This window comes from Saccostrea cucullata, unplaced genomic scaffold, assembly GCF_032062105.1.
Source record: "Saccostrea cucullata isolate Sc308-1 unplaced genomic scaffold, CSIRO_AGI_Scuc_v1 ctg851, whole genome shotgun sequence".
Classification (NCBI taxonomy): Eukaryota; Metazoa; Mollusca; class Bivalvia; order Ostreida; family Ostreidae; genus Saccostrea; species Saccostrea cuccullata.
This window is the reverse complement of record NW_026924749.1, coordinates 25,754-51,836: the sequence shown is the minus strand read 5'-3', so window position 1 is coordinate 51,836 and position 26,083 is coordinate 25,754. Positions and strand designations below refer to the sequence as shown.

At 32.9% G+C, this 26,083-nt stretch overlaps 1 protein-coding gene and 1 long non-coding RNA gene across 4 annotated transcripts; both read left to right on the top strand.

Annotated features, from left to right (window-relative positions):
• Window positions 1-752: 752 nt before the first annotated feature.
• On the top strand, window positions 753-10,721 carry LOC134267231 (fibrinogen-like protein A). Its single transcript, XM_062749457.1, has 6 exons — window positions 753-1,040; window positions 6,656-6,737; window positions 6,839-6,957; window positions 7,311-7,404; window positions 8,411-8,575; window positions 10,471-10,721. Exons 1-6 carry the CDS (start codon window positions 753-755, stop codon window positions 10,719-10,721), a joined length of 999 nt encoding a protein of 332 aa, XP_062605441.1.
• Window positions 10,722-19,888: 9,167 nt separating this feature from the next.
• Window positions 19,889-24,074, top strand: LOC134267220 (uncharacterized). 3 transcript variants are annotated; one of them, XR_009992115.1, is made up of 4 exons: window positions 19,890-19,917; window positions 20,262-20,327; window positions 20,608-20,687; window positions 23,921-24,074. It is a non-coding gene; the product is annotated as an uncharacterized LOC134267220 (long non-coding RNA). The 3 variants fall into 3 exon arrangements; XR_009992116.1 differs by having other exon boundaries at window positions 20,262-20,381; XR_009992117.1 differs by lacking the exon at window positions 20,262-20,327 and having other exon boundaries at window positions 19,889-19,917.
• The last annotated feature ends 2,009 nt before the right edge of the window (window positions 24,075-26,083 follow it).

The following is a 26,083-nucleotide window of genomic DNA, read 5'->3' as shown; positions in this document are numbered from 1 at the left end:
TCAGAAACAACTAAAATTATCAGCAACAACAGTAATAATAACAGTAAATATCAGTATTTATCAGCAAGAATAGCACAGTATCAGTATAATTACTAAACATTATCTGTAAAATTTGGGATTGTCAGCACTTTTTTCATCTAGTAGTGTCCACTTATTATTTATTTAAGGCATTTAACCTAAACCCCGCCGTTAATGTTGAATATGCCGTAATCAAACGATTTATTGATCGGATACATAAAATTTTCTCCATTGGCAGCTTTGGAGGAGGTTTTGGAGTCGCTTTTCTGTTTCGCCTTATCTGATTGGTTAATTTTATTACAGTTTAAATATCTATTTATGATTTCGTTTTTCTTTATTTTATAATAATTTCGTTTCCTTATTTTAAATAATTTCGTTTTGCTTTATTTAATAATTGCGTTTTCCATTATTTAATAATTTCGTTGTTCTTTATTTAATAATTTCGTTTTTATTTATTTGATAATTTCGTTTTTATTTATTTACTTTTGGTTTGAACTATTGGGCTTACGTACAATAGACTAAAGTTAAAGAGTTTATTTAAGAGAAGATCAGCATATTTTCCTAGAAAAGAAGTGATAAAGAAGATCGAAATTTGAGATTCGGGTGAGCGCTGTGGCACAAGGCCGCTTAGGAACAAGGCTTAATTGTAATTAACCACGAAACCTAAAAAGAAAGAATGTCCTGGAACTTTGACATTTTAGAAATTGCAACACAAGTCTGAGCACCCCTAGAAAATGCAGTTAATGACAAATATTAATTTACTGTTGGCTCTTACATTCAGTCATGGAGAATACTTAGAGTCTCATTTCGAATTCGTTGGCCATGTCCCCATTCCAGTCGATGCTGATTCTGTCAGTAAAGAAGTGACAATCAGTCACTGCTTTTCGTCATGTATACAGAACAGCAACTGTTATTCATTCGACTTCTGTGCTAACCGTATTACTGAGACTTGTTACATGTACGAAAGGAACAGAACAAATGTCTTATGGGTAGATGGTGGGCCATGCAGACGCTACAAACTGGTGAGTTCAAATATTTTATTTAAAGGACATACCCAACGTAGTTTAAACTTTTTTGTCTTTTTCCATGAAGTTGACGAGTTACAATTCTTGAAAGAACAATATTTTAATGCCTATGTATGGTGTTGTACACTTCTTCTAAAACAATTTTTTGATAAAAGAAAGACGTAGAATATATGTTAAATATTTTTTATATATTTTTCTATGAATTATCTAAGAATTTTCATTATATTACCGGTATATATTTCAAAAAACCCTAGTAATGCATGCTGTTTTTCTTTCTTCGAACGTCTGATGACATTATATTCTTTCCTTTGGAATATCTTGGAAAAAAATATCAGTAGGTAAGGTACGTTGCGTTTGTCCTTAAGGTAGATTCTTTTCAGATTTCTTACTTAGTAAATTTTAAGAACTATATTGCATTAAAGTCTTTTGTTTAAATGAATTAATTTTCTTTAACTACAAAAATAATTGACATATAAATAGAAGCTTGATTTAAAATTAAGAAGGGACGATAGGTTTGGTGTACAAAAATGGCAAAAACAATTTTGTTTTTTGAATGTACCACTGTAAAAATTATCTAGTTCTCATTATACGAGGGACATACAACATAAAAATCATATGACATTAAGCTTGACTTTCTCTAATTATTGAATCTCAAATGCATTGATTACAATTTATGTGACCAGTTTTCATCACATAGTTTCATTGTGGGAAGCTGAAAAACATGGGCTATTCGAGACACTGCATTAAAAATGAATGGTCAAGAATCGGTAAAAAAGAGTAAAATTAAACGCTTCATTAAATCAGCTGAAAGCTTGTTCATATCCCAAAAATATATTAATTGAACTATGTGAAATTTACAGCAACCAATGTCTGTTTTATATACACATGAACAGGTGGATTTCAACAAACAAAAATTATATAATGGGGCATCAAAAATGGGTACCGTCCTTGGCAACAAGGACTTGCAACAAACAATGTTTATTTGCAAAAATTCAACAAATTATCACTGATTATGTTTTATTGACGTTAACACAAATAGCAAGATTGATGAAAATCAATTTGGGGTTAGTTCAGACTGTTTTAAAGAAACATTTTATAGTTAAAAGGTTGAATACTCAAAGGTCACCCTATATTTTAAAAAATGAATGAAGACAACAGCGTGTTGAAATAGCTGAACAATTATTTTTAAAAAATCAAAAATTGTTCTTATCCACGTTTGTCTGAAATTCAAACAGATAATGAAACTTGAATCCATTTTGCTTTAAACCCTCAAACAAATTTACAATAATATGCACTTGGCGAAACTGCAAAGGCCTAAGTAGAGCAAAGATTTGCAAAAGCACAAAAACAGTTTATATGCTATTTTCTTTAATATTAGCGGTCTAGTTGTTCAAATTCATATTCGGTTACGAAGTTGAATTTCTGGAGGAGTCTAGAAAACATCTTTTTTTGCCAAAAAAAAAATAAAAGATTTATGAGAGGAAAGAAACAAAATGAGGAATTCGCTACATTAAATTTCTTTATGAAAGCGTCCAAACCCACAGACCATGAAGAGTAAAAGAGTTTTGGGGATAAACAGAAAGTTAATGTTTTGTCATACCAACAAAATTTGCCAGATCTTTCAACCTTTGTCTTGTTTCATTTTCCCAAACTTGGAAAAACACTTTTCAGAGAGAGAAAACAAGTACTCCAAATCAAAGGATCGGACATATTCCAGTATACGAAGGGTCATACTCAAAAATGAGTTCTAAAGACAATTAAAAATTGAATAAAAATGTTACGGACATGTGTTTTAATTAAAAGAGAATATTTAAATTAAATTATCAAGAATACATCATAGAAAAGCGTTTTTTGTTTCTTTCCGGTCAGCGATGACATCATTTATTGAACGTCCCTCGTATGATATTGAAAGATTTGAACCATTTTCGGAAGTAAATTAAAGGTGTTTAAGTTTAGGAGATATCATGTGAAATAGATATCAAGCAAACTAAATCTTTGTTGGGTTTTGTAACCTTTCAAACTATTTCGGACTTAAAAATAACTTAAAATTTAGTAAAATTTGTTCTTTCTCTTTTATTTAACGCTTGGTTTTATTTTCTTAGTATTTTTACTCTTTTTCTATGAATTTTTTTTTTTGCATTATTTGTTAATATAAATATATTTGACTTCTTCACCATGAGTCTTATTTGATAGACCTTATGTGATCTTATCGTTATATACATTTACCAAAAAATCAACACCTTTCCAGTTGTATTATGATCTGACTTTCTTATGTTATTACTTCTGTTTGACACATGCTGGGTCATTCATATTTAGGCATTACCTGTGTCAAAATGTTTCCGACTGTGCAATGTATTTGACCCTTTGACCATCATTAGCAAGTTTGACCTTATTTTTAAACGGTATATCAGCTGCTAACTTTTGATTGATTGATTGATTGTACGAGGGGCGATAAAAATGTTGGCGAAGCCACAAATCAGATCAAAATTAAATTTGGCACAAATAGAGTTATTCAAAAGTTCTATAAATAACATATGCAATGAAATGTTTTGCTCCGTGTTTGTGACCATTTGTAACATTGTGACAAAGTGAAAATGACGTCAATATGTAGATCACTTGTGACATAAAACGGTTGACTCAGTCGTATTCGAGAAACAAACGAACTGTAAATTTAAACGTATATCTTGAAAATTCGATTACAGAAGCTTATAATAATTTGTACACGGTTTATGAAGACAACAGACTTGCCAGAAGTTTTTTCATTAAACAGATTGATTGTTTTAGTGAAGGAGGGAGATGATTTTTTAAAAATGATGTTTGTTCTGTTACCCAGTGAAAGCAAGCTGAGGGAAGAGACGTGTCCTTTGATTAGCAATTTGATATGAAAGATCACCAACGTACAGTATCTTTACAATAATATACTTTTTCAACCCTAAAATATCATCTAATTTAGACTTTAATCATGTCAGATATGATAAAAATAAGGCACCCATACTTTATTCACATTGATAAAACAACACTCAATAGACAGAGGACTTGGGTTTTCATGGTCACCATATGCATGTTCATTGTGGGAAATGATTTCATTATCCACCCATACTATTTCCATGAGTTGGCCATTTCTGATAAATGGACTGTTTTTGTTGTTAAAATGATTTGCATGTTAAGAAATATAAGAGTCGGAAAAATCTTTAAGCTTCTGTGACAGAACGGTGAAGAGCATGTTATGTGACCGCCTATATCACGTGATCCTCGCATAGGCAGAACGGTTGCAGATGCGCATTAAAATTGCAGAGGACTACTTTGAAAGATTTTCAAAACTGAAGATCTAGAGCTATATCATTTCTTTTTTTGGAAGTCATTTAATTAGTTGGCAAACTTTTTGATCACCCCTCGTATATTGTTTAACGTCCCAATAGAGAATTTTTCATTCATACAGGAACGTTCAGCGTATGCCTGCAAAGGGCCTGAAATTTAGACCTATACTCGTCACTCAGGGCCATTAAGCAGTGAGGGTTCTTTATCGTGCCAACGCCTACCGTCACACTGGACCTACGTTTTAAGGTCATATCCAAAGACCCGAGACTTTCAATTTTAGTACCGAGCGCTTGGCGAAGAATCAGTCACATATGTTTACATCTTAAGTGTGACGCGGCACAGCGAACAAGAATCGAACCCGGGCCTCCCGATCACGAAGCGAACATTTGAAGGAACAAAGATAGGCCGTTCATATTTGCATTACCTGTAATTCATGACACGCATTTCCAAATACCCTATAAGCTTGAACTTGAAATTTGAGAAATTTTCGTAAAAAATAACGTTGCCGATAACTTTAGATTGAAAGAAGATGTGGCATTTACGTTCGACATGCTTATACTCTGTTTTGTATACATGTATTATTTTTTTTTACGTACGAGGGGCATTTAAAAAGTTCTGGCAACTGTTTAATACAAAAAATAACCCTTTTACGAAAATTATTGAGTTTGATATCATTGGAAAGATCAGATAAATATACACATATTGTGACATCACTTTATAATTTTTATGACGTAATAACTCCGAAAATGACGTCAGAATATAGAATGTTTAGCATACTGAAAAGTCGCGTTTTTTATCCACATGACACGAACGTAAACATACTGCCAAAGGCTTATTTGAAAAAAAATTTCAAGGAAAATTTTGATTTGCAAAGAGGTAGCGTAGGACCATGATACTATTTATCAGAAATTCCATTATTCATTGTATGGTTTGTTTATGAGCACGGTTTAAGTCCAATTATGCTATAATAGATTTTCATTTAAGATTTTTATTTACATGATACGCTGGATTTTTCGTCTTTTATTAAGCTCTCCATTGTTTGAAATAAAACATGTCCTTTACTAAACTGAAGTTTATTAATACAGTTTTCATCAAATATATTTTGAGTACGAATAAAATATACAAAAGTCTTGCCCCTGACTTGTTTCTGTGCGTATTTTTTTTCGTATTAATTCAACTTCAGTGCCCCAAAACTCACTACTGCTCTTGACTTTTGAATCCAAAAAATGAATGTAAGTTACACAGACATGTAAAATCTTATTTATTTTCCATAATTGGAAATTTGCGAATAAGTGGAGGTACGGTGCGGTTACAACTGCGCCTCCGCCATTTTGGATTTAACGAGAAAATATGGGGCACGCTTAACTTAACTCTTCTCTTGCGCCTTCATCGATCCCACATATCTGGTTAAAACACCTGACGAATTTATGCCATCAAATTTTGTAAAACGATCTATTTTTCTTTGATTGTCAACTTTGTCTTTTTCTCACAGTTAGGTCTCTTTTACGCAATAGTTTGAGCGAAATTCGATAAAAACATGTTATGTTTGACATTCGCTAAAACCATTTCAGAATAAAAAGATCTTTGAAATAAAACACCTTATGATAAATTGTAGTCTAAGTAAACATTCCACCAACTGGCATTTGCGTCCGTTAGCTTGCGTTCGAGTAATGAGCAAAAGTTGTCTTTAGAATTTTAATTTGATCAAATTGTGTCTTTTGTTACGTCATTTTTATGGTCAGTATGCTAAATATTCTATATTCTGACGTCATATTCGGAGTTATTACGTCATAAAAATTATAAAGTGACGTAACAATGTGTGTATATTTTTCTGATCTTTTCAATGATGTCAAACTCAAAAATTTCTGTAAAACAGTTCATCTTTTATTAATCAGTTGCCAGAACTTTTAAAATGCCCCTCGTATGTTTTTTTTTGCTAAATTTTCGAATTGTACTATATTTGACCTTATGACCTTGATCATGACGTTTAATGTAGTTTTGAGAAGCTATAATCATTGCCATAAATGTTATTAATTAAACAAATTTTGTCGTTTACATACACAATATAGGACACATAAACGAGACAGGTACAACTTGTTGAAAATAATAACATCCAATCAACAAATACTCCTAAAGTGTGGGGACAACAGTTCTTTGAAAAAAATTTAACCTTTAAAATGAAACGGATTTGTTTTTTTTTTTAAATCTAGTGGTGTTTTACTCATGAACTTTTAATCCATTAAGAATTCTTCTTCTTTGTTCATTGTCTTCTTTTCATTCAAATTGATCGACAGAGACAGCTGTGCGAGAGAGAATTTACAAAACCTTGCAGATGTCCGGACAATCGTGGTGGAGAAAGATGTAAATACAAATATGGTGAGATTATTAGTAAATGGATAGTTTGCTCTATAAAATACCATTAACATAACCCATAACAATAGATTGTTAAACTAAATAACCTAGTATGCAAATTTTAGACTGCAGTGGAAATCTTGTATCCGTGACAACATCTTCGTATTCATATTTCAAAGAATTTTCGAATGGCAAAACAAAAGAACTGTATTGTGATATGATAACAGACGGTGGAAGATGGATAGTAAGTATATATGCTTTTTTTCTCCAAATTATATAAAGTTAGGAACAATATATATGTATTAAAATTTCTATCTATTGATCTACCTTTTCCCAATTTCCTAAATCCAAATTGCATTTGAAAAATTACATTTAAGAGCAGTTGATTCCTTCCATGGACCATGCAAAAAGAGAGTTTTTGAAATAAATTGATTTTTATTTGCAATTTACAAAGTTGTTTAATGAAGTTTAAAGAAGTAATCTTGTGATAAATGTGATATTGAGAATACGGATATGATATATTAAATTATAAATTTATGAATGTATTACAATGAAATAATAAAAATGATGAGGTAGAATTGTAGTTGTTCATTTTAGGTCTTTCAAATGCGATCGGACGGAAGTGTTGATTTCTTCAGGAACTGGACCGAATATAGAGAGGGATTTGGAAACTTGAATAACTTCTATATTGGTATATAAATTTCACAAGTAAATATTAAGTCAAGAGTACAGTCAAATGATCGTGACTTACTCCCCGCTGTTCTAAAATTAAATTGCTTGGTAAAGGGCTTTTACCGGAAGTTGAGTCCCCGTAACAGAAATTTCAAAAAAATTGCATGTTTGCAAAACATTTAGCAATAGTGTGGGGTTTTAAGGATTTGCATCTGTTCATCATAAGTAATGCAGCAATATTCCAAAAAATAAATTCTCCTTTCTTTTCCTAAAACGATGCCAAAGCTTCCTTAAAATAACTAAAAATCCACATTGCCATTTCTCTAGCAAGAAAATTCTCAAAAGAAAGAGTTGCAGATGCAAATATGCACTACATCACGTCTCAACAAGCTCTTATATTTCATAAGCATGTATGACTGTCCTTTGATCGGAAGATCAATGGTTTCTACACTGCGCTAGGCTAGAGAAAATCAGACCTCATCATTTGAAAAAATAGGCCTTCCAAAAAGGCAAAGAATATTTTTTTGGTTTAGATCTCGCGATTGATGAACCTTTTGCATCCTACGTAGATATCAAGCTGAAATTGTTGTTCATGGTAGTCGTGCACGTTGAAATTCAATGGCCGTTTTGGGTGTGTGTTACTTTTTAGAGTTAAAAGATAATCATTCAACATTTTTTATCATATCTTTACTGTTTTTAAATCGAGTTTTACCTAACTGTATTTATTTCTAAAAAATCTTAAGATAAAAAATATTAGTTGATTACTACATGTTGAGTTTCTTTTGTGTTTCAGTATACAACATCACAAGCTCATTAACATGTAGTTCGGCAATTATCGTTTTATTCATTTTAGAAACCAATTCTTTAGATCGTTGATTAATTACAAAAAAAAGTTTCAACTCAATACCCACTAAACAAGCATACTTGTACATTTGAAATGGAAATCTTTGAGCATTTTTATTTAATCGCAGTTATTTGCATACTGGTAACATCATGAATGCTTTAGTAGTTTGAAATTTTATCAGGAAATCAGGCATTGCATGAAATTGTGAAGGAAGGAAATTTTGAACTCAGGATTGATTTGGAGGACCAAACAGGAGAATTGCGATATGCAAAGTACTCTGATTTCTCCTTGGGAGGTCCCGAAAACAATTACACTTTGGCTGTAAAGGGATATACAGGAAATGCAAGTGAGTTTTAAATGATATTAATCTAAGGTTATAACAGTAGTGTTTTATACTTAAACATATGCTATATGCATGAAACACTTGTTTCTAAAGTAAAAAAAGATGTTTTTTGCGAAACACTGATGCCCCCGTGTGGCAACATAGCGAAGATTAAACTTTTCTTAAATACAAAATCACTGAAAATACAATTCTGAAATATAAAAGTAGGTAAAAGTTTTTTTCATAGTATAGAAATCTCCAAAGTCAAGGTCAAAAGATCAAGGTAATTGGTATCCAATGAAAGGTCTTGCCAAAAAATAGACATATGTGAAATATGGAAGCCCTAGCCCAAACTTTTCAAAAGTTACGGCCAAGGTTAAAAATTTAACAAGTAGGTCAAACACCAAGTTCAAGGTCAGCGGGTCAAATGTCCTGCAAAGTCAAGGTTAAAAGGTCAAGGTAATTGGTATCCATGAAAGTTTTTGCCACGAAGAATACATATGTAAAGTATGAAAGCCCTTGTCCTAACCTTTTAGAAGTTATGGCCGTGGAAAAAATTAAAAGTAGGTCAAACTCCTCGTTTAAGGTCAAACGGACAAAGGACTTGCTGTCAAATAAAAGGTCTTGTGACAAGGATTAAATATGTAAAGTATGAAAGCACTAGACCTAATTCTTTAAAAGTTGAAGTTTTAGTCAAGGTTTGTTTTTTTAAAGTACCCGGTAGGTCAAATCCAAGGTAAAAGAGTTAGAGTTCTTGGTGTCCAATAAAGGATCTTCTCACAAGAATTACATATGTGAAGTAAGAAATCACTAGCACTTAGCATTCAAAAGTTATGAACAAGGTTTAAGATTTGTCATATGTATTAAATTCTCCAAGGTCATGGTTAAAAGGTCAAGGTAATTGGTATCCGATGAAAAGTCTTTCTACAAAAAATCCATATGTGAAGTATAGATTCCTAGCACAAGAATCACAAGAATTTAATATGTAAAGTATGAAAGCATAAGCCCTTACCCTTTAAAAGTTATGGTAAAGGTTTGCTTTTTTAAAGTACACGGTAGGTCAAATCCAAGGTCAAAGATTCAGAGTTCTTGGTATCCAATGAAGGGTCTTCTCACATGGATTACATATGTGACGTGAGAGATCATTAGCCCTTAGCGTTCAAAAGTTATGGCCAAGGTAAATGTTTTTTTTTTGTAAGTACGGAAATCTCCAAGGTCAAGGTCAAAGTTGTTGGTATCCAATGAAAGGTCTTTCCACAAGAAATACAAGGTTAAGTATGTGAAGTATATATGTCCTGGTATATACTGTTCAAAAGATATGGCCAAAGCGAAAGTTTGAATTTTTTATGTAAAAGTGGGTTAAATTCCAAGGTCAAAAGGTCAAATTTCGTGGTTCCCAAAGAAAGGTCTTGTGACAAGGAATACACATGTGAAATATGAAAGTCATAGCTCCACTAAATCAAAAGTTATGGGCAAGTGTTTGCGGACAAATAGACAGACAGCTAGACAGACGGACGGACGGACTCGACAAAAACTATATACTCCAGAAACTTCGTTTACGGGGGCATAAAATTGTTACAGTTGTGTGTTATGTATATGCAACATATAATATCCAAAACTGCTTCTTATCTTAGGAAAAAATTGCAAAGTACAAGCGTTCTTGACATGATTGTAAGCTTGATTTGTGTACTTCAGCAGTTTCGACTTTTATAAGGATTTATCAAGTGTGTTTATGAGTTACAAGTATGCCAAATAATAATTGTGTTAATGAATCAAAGAGAGTCTTCTTGAAAATTTATTTTGAAACAAATACTCCAATATTGAAAATCCAACATTGCAAAACTCAATGTATAATATCTTGATACTAGTATTTCTTGCAGAATTAAATTTTCATGTCACAATGTTTATCTATACTGTAGACGACAGCTTTATTCAACATAATGGAAGACAGTTTTCAACATTTGATATGGATAATGATATTTATCCGGATCCAGCTTTTAATTGTGCGGATTATTATCATGGTGGCTGGTGGTATGCAAGTTGTGCACAGAGCAATCTGAATGGTCTCTTTGGAGAAAAGAATCATCGAGGATTACTGTGGTATGACTGGAAAGGTGCATTTGATTCTACAATGAAATCATCGAAAATGATGACGAGAATGAAAAGATAATGATTCTGGCTGAAATAGTATTTGAATTCTACAAACTTTTTTTCGTATGTGTGTTGTGCTTGAAAAATTATTAGGATTTTTCTCCAGTCTATTTACTGCATAGTTAATTGTAATTTTTCTCTTCTTTGAAAGTTCAAACGAATATAAATTATGTTATAAATATGTGATATCCTCATAAAAAATTATCATTTTGCGTCTTTTTTTAGTTTAAACATATATCCTGCTTATTCCATAAAAGAAAAATCATCAAAATTCAATTAACCGCAGAAATATTTATCTTATAAAAAACACAAAATAAAGAAAAAATGTAGTAAATTTTATTTAAAAAAAATATGAATTATCTTCGCTAGACAGAGGTTTCCGATCTAAAATCTACTCTACAACGTAGATTTCGGATCTGAAATCCTTGGCTAGCGAAGAAGATATGAATAAAATGAATTGATTTGAAAAATAAATAGATAAATTCTAAGAAACCATGGTCAATGGAAATCAGTTCATTGGTTTCATGTTTTGATTAAATGTGATCCTAAATTTCAAAATTTTAATATCAAGATACATGTATTAAGAGACAAATTGGAGATTGATACAAAGGAATACCTTCAAACTTCTACTGGTATTCATTATACGGAGCTATATGTAATACACACATATGTCTGTTTTCGTTTGTTTTGTTTTTGTTTTTTTTTTCTTGAGCAAATAAATCTATATTTTTGTTTATGGTTCCATTAGCCAGATGTAAATGGCATCGTGGTCATGATCATATATCACAACCTTTTTCAGGTATTACATCGATTATTGTTTTCACATCCTATACCACTATACACGTATAAATGATCTTAAAAATCTTTGAAAATCAATTTATTGAATTCTGTAAAAAAAATATTCAGCAAAAATTGTTGAATTTTACCTGCCATAATAGCTGACAGGAAGAAAAGCCACCATTAGGTAATTGCTTAAATGGGGATTAAATAAATTAATTTCTTTAATAAGCCAGCATTAAAACACGATTTAGCTGCAACTTATAGGTATTTAATGTCCAAACCTTTTTCAGTCATCATTAAGTCATCTTTAAGCCATATTTCTGCTTCCTTTCAACAGTCTTAAAACTATTTCACACCTCCTAACCTCATTAGCATAAATCGGAAGAATTCGGAGATAAACGTAATAAAATATGAACAAAATCCGTAAACGTCCGAACAGCTTTCCTCGCGAGAATTCAGCGAGACCAACATGCTACAGGTGAAAATCGAGAGAGAAATTCAACATGAAAAAAGAGGTAAAACTTTATGTTATCTCGATTTATAAGATTTGTAAATTGCAAAAAGTTGAAAAACAAACGTTTCTTTACCTGAAAAGTGAAAGTAGGTTTGCAGTTTCTTATTCTGTCAAGTGCTATTGCACTTTAAAGTGTCAAAACAGCACCTCTCGATTTTGTAAACATGTTTCCACGTGGAAGGGAGTAGTTGTGATGGTCAAGATTAACCCACATACATTGATTTAGTGAACAAAAACACTCGTAAGTAGAATTTCGTTTATTTTTTCGATTACCTCTAGCACAAAATGGCTAAATATTTTAGGGCATGTTTGTCAAATGCTGTTAATAGCATGTCTAAAATTGAAGAGAAAATGCAGGTGTGCTATAGTTCGTTCCTACTTGTAAGGTAGTCTACTATGCATGCATATAAAAGTCATTATTCTTACTTATCAATACCCAGTGATTTGTGAGTACCATATGTGTTTTTTCAAATACCAAGAGACTAAAATTTAATTCTATCCGTACTGGTGTGTATGCACAAGAAGTTCTTCCGAATTTCCTCTACATATAAACATGTGTACCTGGATAAAGGATTAAAGGTTTGTTTACATTTGTTTGCAGTTTTAATAGTGTCAGCTGTTTATATCAATCATGCAGTTTTCACTGAGAGCCTTCTGATCAAAATATGGTTGTTACTTTTCTAATTTATTTTAATATCATAAAATTTATGATCAGATGATGTCAATTTAATGCAGTTCTCACATACTTGTGATGCAGTGATTACAGCATCTGTTCTAGAGTTGGTAAGTAAAGGAGTCGATCCTTACGTCGCTAATTCGAATCCCACTGTGGGACGTGGAGACCGGTCCTTGGATGAGACCGTATAAACCGAGGCCCTGTGTCGCTGTAGGTGCTGGCACAAAAAAGATTCCTCCCTGCTCAAAGGCCCTCACCTAAAATTTGTAGCCCTCCACCAGCAAGTGGTGGCGCCTCCATATGAGTGAAAAATTCTCGAGAGGGACATTCTATTAAAACAGGGTCATTCTACGGATAGAGGCCCAAACGAACTTTCCAAAAGTCAGAATTCATATACCCTATTTTATGCAATTTTTCAGCGTTATTTACTAAATCTAACTTAGAGGAAACCATTTCAACATGCAGCAGCAATGTTTAAAATATTTTATTGCTTATTTTGAGACTTACACATACATACATGGAAAAAAATTGTCATTACCGCAACAGACGACTAAATCGTCATAAAATATTGATACAGTATTAAACCAAATTTTTCATAGTTTTAAGTAATAAATCTTAGTAATATCTTACCTTCATGCTTATTTGAGTGAAATATTCGCACATTATTTTTCGTACTGTGGTGTTAAATTTACGTTTTTAAAAAATGCAAAAAACCTATTGGTCAATAAACCACTTGAGGAGTGTATATGATTATTTTACTTCCATTTTTCTACGGTGTGAGATTTCACGGACTCATGCATGTTGATTAAACACTTTATTGCATTTATTATTAGATTAATTGATAATTAATTGACCTATTTTCTCCTCGTTATGGTAATGACAATGCGTTGCGGTAGTGACAGTGCGTTCCGGTAAATGGTTTCGAGTTGTTTCGATCGAATATTTTCATAAATTATTCTATAAATTTTTTTTGTATCTTATCCTTCAAAAAAACCCAATGTGGTATAAAGCAAGAACGAACTTTATTATCAATTTAACTACAAACAACACACTCATTTTTTTCAACCAGAAAGGCTACCAACAAAAAACAAACATTTCAACTTGTTCACCGTTGCAAAAATACGCACCAAATGATCACAGTTACATTTACTGTAATAACTGGAGCAAGTGTTCATAATCGGTTTTTGATAATTGGAAGTGCCTACTACCCACCGGAGAAGGCTCTTGTATTTTGCAAACGACTTTGTTATGTTCATACCAAAGGATATCTGGCAGAAGGGGCCAAAAATATCGGTTTTGACCGATCTTGTGCATGACTTTAACCTCGAAGTCTTCATCGTCCACATCCTGAACGATTCCAGGGTACGGCACGTCATCGTACAGAACGACACACCACTTTCCAATCCAGTCTGTATCAGCCGAAGAAGGATTGGACTCAATGGGAAGATCTACATCCGGAGAACTCACACGATCTGATACCGAAGTGAAGGTAAAAGCTGAAGGCTGGAAACACTCGCACGACTTCGGCTTTGCACAAAAGCAACTGAGTACCCTCACCCTTAACTTGTGTCTCTCCTCTGAATAAACCTGTGAATGAGAATGAATGGAAGATAGTTTCTAAATAAATGGTCAATATTTTAATACAATGACTTGAATTCAATAAAACTACAAATATACTGATACCTGATGTAGCTCCATGGTCTGCGGAACAGAATCCAGGTCTGATGGTATTATTCTTTGGATCTCCTCAACATCTGCTTCACTAACTAAATAATATTGAATAGTCGAGTCTTTTTGCTGCAACGCAGTCTTCATTGACTTTGCATTATTTATACTTCCACCTTTAGAGACAAAGGCGTCTGCTGCCCGCTTCACCGATCCGCCAATACCATCTGCAGGGCCTTTCCCGTGGCCAGCTTCTAAGAAAGACCAGTTACCTACTTTGAAACCCCAGTCAAAGAGCAAAGTTGAAAGCAAATAAAAATTTGCCTTGCATCTATATTGGGTTGTGGGTCCATCGCTTACAAAATACACAGTGCTTATGTTTGGATATGTACTTCGCAGCAAGGACAGAATTGGTTTTAAGTGGGCCCAGATAGCTGGGGGTCCATGCTTGTTAAAATCAGAAATGGTACAGAATCCTGTGCATGTGTCTTTGTAATAAAACACACCTGTATGTAGAGTGATCTGGTTTTGGTTAATACCAAAATGCACACTTTGGATTTCTCTGTCATATTTACACTGGTAGTTTTCTGAGAAGTCGATATGAATCATTACTTCGTTTTCTGTCATACTTTGTCGCAAAGTTCTAAGAGCGATGTACTGATGTTTAATATTGAAAAAATGGCGACAAATCTTCTTTAGATTTTCTTGGAATTCCTCAACAAGTGACATAGCACTCCCACTCTCATCTTCCCGCATTGTCAAGGATGTGACATACTTTATGTCCTCTCCTTGAACTCTCTTGACTTTTTCAACCCGTCGGCTGACCCATTTTTTCCATGTGACCTGTTTTCCAAGATCCCTGTCTGATATAATAACTTGTTTGTCTTCACACTGCGGACATTCTCTATACATACAAGCTTTGCTCCCGGTGTCACAACATATCTCTGCAGCGAGGGAATTGAAATTTGTTGAGGAAATAAGACCAAGGCCTTTGAGTTTATCAACTTGATATTGCAGATTTTCGTGTTTTATACATAAACATGTTTGGCGATCCTTCTCAGTTGCTTTGAGCACCCAAAATGGTCGGAACCTACAGAACAACGAGTACGACAACTTCAAGTTTGGAAATTCAGACAGAAATTTGTCATGGAGATTTCTCAGATCGTCATTCAAAAAACGCTTCTGTCTCTTTACTTTGTTCCGGGTTATTGTGTCTTTCTTTCCTGGTGCTATCCTGCTGTTATCGTCGCGCTGAAGGAAAGATCTGACTGATCTCTGTATTTCATCTATCCTTGATCTGTTTCTTTTGAATAAGCCCTTCCGCGTTTCCATATTCCCTTTGTGATCTAAATTTCTCTTCCTTGAGAATCCAAATGCTTTGGCTGCATACTTCTTAAGTCGGTATTTTCGTAATAACTTTGATGTCAAAACATTGACAAAAATCTCTTTACTCTTCCTTTCAGCAGCCAATCTGTACTTTTCTCTGATACCTTTGACCAGGCTGTGGTGAAAATGCAAAGTACGCTTTACTTCCTCCGACACGTTTTGTCCTCTGATAAGAGTGTTCGTTTTAGTTCTTGGAGAATCCAAATTTCTGTTTTTCACTTTTTCTCTGTAGAGTCTTTTTTTATATCGGGCAACATCTTTTTCCTTCTGTGCAAGTTTGATTCGTAGTTTACCGATTTCTCTGTATGCTTTCGATCTATCTTTCCTGATTTTCTTTCTACCTCTAGATGTTCTTCCGTCCTGAGGAAGCTGTTCGCGTGACAGATCTTGACTTGGTGAATTCGGAGGTGTATTAGTTGAAAGGAGAATTTTAGTCTCCTTATCCTTTTTTCTTTTGTTTCGTTGATTTTTTCTCCATTGTTTTCTTACTGATCGCTGACCTCTCTCTGATAACTCTTCTACTTTTTTCAGTTTGCCGTCTTTTTTCCTCTCTTGATACCTTTGCTTTTCTTTCTCCAAGTATTTTGCATGTTTTTCTGGATCCTGTTTCTGTTTTTCCCTCCATCTTTTTGATCTTTCTTTTGCAGTGAGTGCCATAGTTCAGGGTTTTTCAAGCACTTGTTCATCAGTAATAACAGTTCCTTTGAATGTTCATATTTTTCATATGCATCAACGACTAATTTTGCCCATTCAAAACGTAAGTTATCAGTGTATTGAAAGAGTAGAAGCTCCTTAAGCTTTTTTTCAGAAATCACCACTAAATTTTCGATTGCAAAGACGTTTTTCTTATCAAGTTTACTTTTATTCATTCCTAGAAATAAAAAAGTAACAGGTTTTAATAAAGGCATGGATATGAATCTAATAATTTTGTTTTGACAGCCAGTGCGAATTAAAAATTGTAAGGAATTTGTTAGAAATTTACTTCAATCTGAACATTTAATTGCATTAAGAAGCACGTGCTTTATAATGGTATACAACCCCCTCCCCCAGTTATCATGCCTTATATTTTCCAAATTTATTTTGAAACAGTCATGGCTTGAGCAAAATTAATTTTTAAACAGGTAATTCATCAGCATTTGAAAACAATTGTTCAAAACACTGTGTATTACATGTAGGTTAGTCTCGACTACCTCCCAGGACTGGACCCACATATAGGAGTTATTTGTAACAACCTCTTATGCATAAAACACTATAATAGTGTTGTAAAATCCATGCACAAGACAATCTAAAGATGATTTGTCATTACCGTAACACTGATGTCATTACCGAAACGATTTGATTCAAGGGATTTGTTTCGGTAATGACACGTTTCGGTAATGACATTTTGAAATGTTAAACAGAATATAGAGGGCGCTACTTGCCAAAAGGGGTTAAATAATGTACAACACAATTCAAAACCAATCTATATTTCTTTCTAAACAATTGCATTTTTCCTAGGTGATCGTACTTTTATTGTAGCAAGCATTCGGTAATGACACTGAATAAACATACGCTTGAAAGTAAGACCATTTACAATGTAATATCTGCTTACTTACCCACAGGAGAGCGTTGTGCTTTGAACCAAAGATGGCGGTTTCTGAAACTTTTAATCACGTGGCTTCTTCTTTTGGATTATCGTTCTTGTCTCTTATATTTTGCAGTTTTATCCCACCGTTTCGGTAATGACAAGAATATCAGGGACACCGATTTACAAACAATAAATTATTAAAAAAAAGAATTTAGTAACCAGTATCTTTTTAAAATCAACAATGAATATTTTATTATACCTTAGTAATCTCGACAGGTTAAATTTTGACAGAAAATTTAATTTTCACACGCGCATATTCAATATTGCAAATTTGATTTTGTAGTTTGGGACATGGCATTTCAAAGCAAGTCCATGACGGTAAAAATTTTTTTTAGAAGTAATATTGCTTTCAGGGGTATCCTTATGGTGTGTATGCATATTTATTATCTCCTTCTACAATATTCCAGATTTATTTTTAAAATTTCATAAACCAGGCACTGCTCAACACATACTAAAATGACTGGACACCATTTGGGCCTCTATTCGTAGAATGACCCAACAACATACAATCAATCAATCACATATATGCAGTTTATGAAAATTTTGAATATTTCTAAGCGTACCACTATTTTCCCTTTTAAAGTATTGCCCAATTAAAAGTAGCTACTGAAATAGTATAAATATTATAGCGAGCGCAGCGAGGCGGCGCGAAGCGCCGCTCGCGTAGCGAGCTCAATAGACTAACGTGTACGAACGGAGGAAATTCGGGTTGAAATCTGCACATTGTTCCAAGAAATTTTTATCTCACCGCGTGAAAAAATTCCAAACTCCCAGCAATCCTTTGCGGTGCATAGCAACAAGGTGACTAAATCATAGCAACAACTTACTTGAAAAAAAATTACAAACAACGATTTATTGCAATTTCCATGCCATAATACCATCGTTTGCTTCCTAAGTCTACAGGACTTTTTATCTGACGTCATACTTTCGTCCCTTTATCGATTCGGGTATTTCCGATTTTGTCGGAAACTTCCGAGAAGTTCAGAATTTCGATCCCGATGTTTGGGAAGTGATTTCTTTTTATTATTTTGTTTTCTTTCTTTTTTTTCTTGAATGATAGGCAGTTCATGTGTAAGTTTATGATAGTGCATAACTGCGCTCGCCTCAACGGTCATACCGTAAAACATATTAAAACTAGAGGTACTGTGAGCAATGAGCTCTGACACTAAATGATACCCACCGCTAATTCTCATATGAATATAATGACTATGTCCATGTTTTGCTATGGGAAACCCCAAATATGTGGCGGATCAAAAAGTAAAATAGAAGATGCACAATTGCAATATGTAATATAGATTCTGTGAAAGTCATCAAATATCACTCAGTGGTATGAGAGGAATTAGCGGATAAGAGATGGGTACACCAAAGCATAACAGATGGACAGACATACCGATTACTTAATATACCCTCCCGCTTTTCAAGTGGGGGGTATAATAAATTACATGCATGCGTGCATCAATCTGTGTAATGAAAAGATATTGCTTAAGATAATTTACATTGATTTTTTGCATTTTTGTTTGTAAGAATACATGTATTTAATTTACATATTGTGTTTAATTATTTCAATGTGTTAAATGAAAAGTAATTTTCTTTTTTGTTTGTGTATTGCAGGTACAGCTGTAAAGTACATTTTAAACAGCCATCTCCAGGTATGACAAAAATAACACAATTGACCCTATAAGGCTAAATAAACAAAAATTATTGAATTTAGAAAATGTATATAATAAAGCACAAATGTGAAATCATTGTAGGCCCAGGCTAGAAATAGTTTTCTTTCACTGCTCACTCAGGATTTTTTTCTGGTCAGATCATCATAATATCACTATCCCACTCCCAGGCTACTAGATTTAATAAAAAGAGACTGACCCAAAACCATAATAATAATAATCATGATAAATGTAATAGTTATATTTTGTTTATTTAATGTGATACACAGTTGGACAAATAATTAATCTAAACAAAACAGGATTCCGAAATGACAGAACTTTGAAACAGGCCTGTCTTGAAGTACCGGGGTAATTACTAGCCCAACTATAATTGTATTTTGTTATACATGTACATAGAACTGACCCAAAAGACAGATGCCCCCCTACCATGTACTATCCTAGATAAAACAAAAATCACTGACCCCAGTCCAGTGGGCCTTCATTTATTTTTTAGCCTTGCATTGTAAAGTCAGCTATCAAGACTTTCCGTCTTTTTTGTTGTTTGTTTTTTTAATGATATGCACCATCCCACACAATTATACACACAAGAAAATATATTTTTTCTCTCCACTTTTAAAATATGGGCTTTACTGATCTTTACAATGTATGTCTTTTCTTTTGAAGAATGACATTGTTGATTGAATTTAAAAATGGTCTTCAATTTGTATGCAAATGAGAGTGATGATACTGTATTTAATGCACAAAAATTATAATTTCATTAAAATAAAACAAAAAAAGCAAATATAAACTTTTAAAAAAGAAAATCAAATCAATTCAATTGTAATGTGCAATGATCGAATGTTTCTTGCAGGATGTACTCTGAAGACAATCAGTGATGTGCAAGTTCAAGGTTTGCCTGTTGTGAGTATTGTATATGTAACTGTAAGGATAAAATTATAACATATTTAATATGTAACATTACTATTTAATTACTATCATCCTGATCATGCTGATTGGAATAAACAAATAAAAAATATTAAGCATGCCCAATTACTCCAATATCTACATGTACATATATATCAATGTATAAAAGAATCCTGTGTAAAGTAATATACATGTATAGTTAGAGAGAGAGAGAGAGAGAGAGAGAGAGAGAGAGAGAGAGATGTTGATAAAAGGGTCAATATAATTGAAAATCATGCATCAGTGATTTTCGTTTTTGTTTAATTCTCAAAAGATTTAATCACATTCTGTTCTATTTTCAGCAGATACTTTAATAATAAAGAATGGGTGAAAAAATTCTCACATTATCATGCTACATAATAGTACATGTAAGTTCAAAGGCAGAAGAAAATCCATTAAAAGAGAATTTATGAATACAGTTGGTTGTCTGTTTCAGCAAACAATTTAATGGACTGAAAATTATGCTGATACATAAATCAGCATATTATGCAAACTGTAAATGATTGCATTACATATTTTTCTGATTTGCATTTGATATTTGTCAGTATTTTTCATTCTGTTTTCTTTCCACATTATTGCAAATGCTTGTATTTTATTTGGATTAATTAAACGTAGAGGATTGTATTAACTTATTAATCATATTTGTAGTTCAGCTGTAACAAAACAAATTATCTGATGAAAGCTTCAACCACGAGAATCTAGGAAAGGATGTCAAGTCCAAAGAGAAGGTATGTTGATTACTGGTGATGATATGTTATCGATGTATATAGAGTACAGCAATAAACTATAGTAATCCGTAGACAAAAAATTAAATCTTAATTCTTTTCAAGAATAGGCAGGTCATTATTAGTCACTCTGAGATAGTTATGAGCAGATTTAGATTTGTTCAGATCATATAGCTATAGAGTAGGGTGGGTCCACAGTGGGGGGTCAAAGTTTTATTCTGGAATATTTAAGGCTGAAGCCTTTTATTATGAAATCTATTCAAGATTATTAGGGCCACGATACAACCATATTTTTTGAACGAATACATCCTAGTATAGAATCCCAGAATCAAGGGTAATGGATGTGCCATTATTAGAAACAGAAAGTTTATCTTGAAAGTCCTATGTAAATATTGGAAAATCATTTTGTTTATTTCTTGGCTTTTAAGTTAAGTAGAGATTAAAATAGTATGTTTTCATAATTTAAATTCCTATTTTATGGAGACTTTAGTTGATATCTATGTAAGGTCAAAATAGCCACAATTTTCAGAAAAAAGCAATATTTTGGGGCTATAGAAAAGGGGCATAACTCTCATCATGATAGTAATGATGGATTTCAGATAATGTGAAACTGTGTACTGTTGGAAAACATGTGAATACAGTGCAGTCTAAACAAGTACAGTTGAACAACAGTATCTTAAAATATAAAAACTTGACTACCTAGGGTATGTTGATGTTCATGACAGTATTACAAATTGGATGAATGATTTGCAAACACTTGGAATCCCTTACCAAAATATTGACCTTCTGGCAACATCTTCTGGCTTTATTGCTGCAATATTGCAGCAACATTCTGACAATACATTGCCGCAATATTGCGGCTATATCGTTTTTCGTATGTAAATTAGTTTTGCGGCAATATTGCCAGAAAGGGGTTGCGGCAATATTGCTGCAAATCATGACCAAAATGTTGATCTTCTGGCAACATCTTCCGGCATTATTGCCGCAATATTGCGGCTATATCGTTTTTCGTATGTTAAATAGTTTTGCGGCAATATTGCCAGAAAGGGGTTGCGGCAATATTGCTGCAAATCATGACCAAAATATTGATCTTTTGGCAACATCTTCCGGCATTTTGCCGCAATATTGCGGCAATGTTATTTTTCGTATGTAAGTTACATATAAATTGGTATTTAATAGAAATAATGATCTATCAATCTAACAATTAACAAACTGTGCTGAGGAATATAACAAACAATAGCAAGCCACAGGGGCAATAAGAAATAGCTACTTCTGCTATTTGAACAGATAGAAAATTATGTTGATCATCATAATGAAAATCAAGATATGTTTGTGAAACACTATGCACCTGGTGGCAATAAAGTTTGATGAAAAAGCTATTTATAGCATATGGGTCACAGTCAAGGTCACAAGGTCATTGATCTTGGTGTCATTTGAAAGAACTTAATTAGTGGAGTATGCATACTAAATATGAAGTCTCTATCTCTTATAGTTCAAAATTTATGGCAGAGGATCAAAATGGCTTATTTTAGCATATGGGTCACAGTAAAGGTCAAATTGTCATTGACCTTGGTGTTACTTGAAAGAGTTTAATTAGTGAAGGGTGCATACTAAATATGAATTCTCCATCTTTTATGACTCAAAAGTTATGTCGAAGTTTCAAAAAATCTATTTTAAGTACATTGTATATGGTCACAGTCAAGGTCCCAAGGTCATTGACCTTGGTGTTATTTGAAAGAGCTTAATTAATGAAGGGTGCATACTTAATACAAGTTCTCTACCTTTTATGGCTCAAGATTTATGTCCAAGGTTCAAAAAATCTATTTTAAGGATATAGGTCACAGCCAAGGTCTCAAGGTCATTGACCTTCAGGTGTCTTTTGAAAAAGCTTAATTAGTGAATTATGCATACTAAATATAAAGTCTCTATCTTTCATTAATTTTAAGTTATGATGAATATTCGAAAAAGCTATTTTTAGCATATAGGTCAGTCAAGGTCACAAGGTCATTGACCTTGATGTCGTTTGAAAGAACTTAATTAGTGGAGTTGACATACCAAATATGAAATTATCTCTCATTGGTTCAAAAGTAATGGTGAAGGTTAAAGTTTACAAACAAACAGACAGGACAAAAACAATATGTACCCCCGATCTATCGAGACGGGCGCATAAAAAATGTTAATAGAAACAATATTAATATGCCACTGTGAAAATGTCCAGCAACTCTGCATTAACTTTCAAATAACATGCTTTAATTCATCTTTTCCTGCTACTCTAGGATATATAGACATACAAGTCTAGTATGCATGCATCACAAGCACTAATTGAAACACATGTAATTTTTCCAGTTTTATCTCCATTGAATCATTCATCTCAAAAAGAATATTGGTTTTGACTCACCAAGTCTGATGATATGGAAACAGAGTACACATTCCTATAATTCTGCTTAAATTCTTTTTTCTAGTCATATGCAGTCTTACTACTCATCTTGACTAATCCCACTGTACACAATTTACAACTCTAATTAACTTGATACAAGTCAGTAATGAAGCAAAACATGCTTGCCTTTGAATTCCCTCCACTTTATTTAAAAAGAGGAAGTAAATGACTGAGCATGCTCAACAAATGGCTCATGGGTAATCCTAGATGTTGCCAGAAAGTTTTTTTCTGGCAGTATTGCCAGAATGTCACCAGAAGTTGTTGCAGCTAGCTGTGATATTTCACTAACCCAAAAAGCTTGTTTCTGGTGACAAAAATGTGTTGCCGCAATGTTGCTGCAATATAGCAGCAATATTGCTGCAATAATTTTACTTTGGTAAGGGATTGCATATATATGATTTACTTTTGTAAATTTAATTTGCTCATTTTGCGCATTCATGCAGATTATTAATGAACAATGATAGATTGAATTAGCAACTGTAAATGGCATACATGTATATGAATTTTACATACTCTGTTTAGAGTTGAACTTTGGTATATATCTTTGACAGTGGACACTGAGTGATATCTTGAACACATTGAGATATCAAAGTCATTTTAAAGTCCCTTGAACAACATTTTTTTTTCTATATATCTTACCCTGAATCTCTTGGATATCTCAGTTTTTTTCAGCAGTCCCATGACCATTTCAAGATAACAAGTGTGACTTTATTTTATTGATTCAATTAATTTATGATGAATTATAAAAATATCAATCATATACTTTTATGTTAATGCATTAACATTTCATATTTTTCAGGCCATATAACAAATGGTTGCTGAATTCATGAAGACTAGCTGGGATGATACAGTACTTTTCTACTCATATGAACCATATCTTAACATCATTTGAGGATCCCTTTCTCAGAAAAAAAAAGAATTTGCATATTCAAAGACTCTATAGTTTATTGTTTATTTGTTTAATTTCTTCTTGAGAAATTTTCACTCATTTGGGGATGCCAACATTTGTCGTTGGAGAGCTGCAAATTTTGTCCTTTACTTGGCACACATGGCTAATTGAGCAATGAGGGATCTTTTTGGTGCTAGCACCTACTGCAACACAGGACCTCTGTATATACATGCCCTGTTCACACGAAAAGTTTAATTCGCAGTAAATTAATGCGAAGTAAACTAATGTGAATCAAACTAATGCGCATTAAATTGCGCTCACACGACAGCTAATGCGAAGTAAACTAATGCGAATTAAAATTTCACTTCGACAGTCAGGCGTGAGGAAGGTTATTATGACGTCATTTACAAATCACGTCACCTTATGCAGAAGCAGATGCATTTGACATAATGTCACAGTGTCTGGAGACATATTTTAGTGATAAACACATTTTTTCTTAGTTTTTCACTCAAAGATAGCACAAGTACTTAAAGCTGACCACCGACAAGACGCATTTGACAATTTTGCCATTACGCATGCCCCAAAATTTAATTCGAATTAGTTTCGCTTAGCGTTCACAGGAGCTAATGCGAAGTAATTTAATGCGCAGAAAACTAATGCGAAGTAAACTAATTTGCATTAAATTCTCCGTGTGAACGCTAAGCGAAGCTAATTCGCAGCAAACTTACGTTTAATTTGAATTAAACTCTCCGTGTGAACAGGGCATTAGTCTCATCTATGTCCGACTGGGGGATTTCGAACCACCAATTTATGGATCAACTCCTTACTCATGACTCTCGAGCAGATGCTCTTGCCACTGTGCATGCAGGTTACTTCATAGGTTATAAAATGATAAGATAAGATTTATAACTTAAAACTGATGTTTTTAATTCAATCACAGTATAGAAAATGTTTTCAAAAAAGGGAGGTAATAGCTACATGTAGCTCTCACTGGTATTGCATGCTTAAACTATATGAATTAATATTGTAATTACACATGAATTTTAAACCAGATCAGTAAAGAAAGAAACACTTGAATATTTTTACTATGAATTTTATTATAAGGTTGATTATCTTTAAAAAATGGAACTTTAATTTTTTTGAGTAGGAAAATAATACATGTATTTAGAATGTACATGTGCACTTCATTTTGTTTATTAAAAATAGTCAAAATTTGGAGATCTTGTGAAGGGTATCTAAATATTGATTTATAAGTTTTACTTCATTTTTAAACAGCATAATCTTTATTATAACATGTCCCTGTATTATACAACTTATTTGTTGGTGAACATTCCATTGACTGTCTACATGTAGTGCTTAGTAAATTTCTTGTAAATAAAAACATGATTGCATGCTGTTTGTTTACTTTGTCTTTTTTTTCAATACGAGTCATGATATATAAATGGTGTGCATATCAGTTTAAATTATTTTTGTTGAATTCAGTTAACAGAAAAAATTAATAACTGAATATGATTATGTAGATAAATACCTTCCAGAAATATTTACATGTACTAGTAGTGCAGATATGTAGCTAATGTGAAATCAGGTATACTTGAAACTCAATTTACCTGTATCTATTAAAGAGAAATTTAGTGAACACATTCATATACCTATGCAGTATTTCATACTGAAAATACACTGTGTGTTAATGTTTTACTTATTCAACATAAAAATTGACCAGAAGTGATCTTAATGAAATAAAACACATCTCACAATATTTTTTTCTCCCCCCCCCCCCCATTTTTTTTTCACAATTTATATGTATATAAATTGATAAAAGAAACTGACTATACAGTGAGGTTGCCGATATCGAATCACTTAGTAAATTTGCTTGGATAGTTCGTACCCGAGTTTGAGTTAAATTCATTTTACAACATTGTTTGCTGGTACTATGTTTTACTTATAACATCGTATATATTTTCCCAATAACCGCTGATTAAATAAAAAATTATCGCTGTACTTGTATGAATGATGTTTTCTCCTTTAGCGGATCATTTTCTCCATTACCGAATCACGTGACATAAAGCTGATTAT

What these genes read in the sequence shown, in the direction of transcription:
- LOC134267231 (XM_062749457.1), top strand. Translation starts at nt 753, where the DNA reads ATGCAGTTAATGACAAATATTAATTTACTGTTGGCTCTTACATTCAGT. An exon ending in AAGATGTAAATACAAATATG is followed by an intron (nt 6,738 to 6,838) that starts GTGAGATTATTA and finishes TGCAAATTTTAG; the next exon opens with ACTGCAGTGGAAATCTTGTA. An exon ending in CAGACGGTGGAAGATGGATA is followed by an intron (nt 6,958 to 7,310) that starts GTAAGTATATAT and finishes TGTTCATTTTAG; the next exon opens with GTCTTTCAAATGCGATCGGA.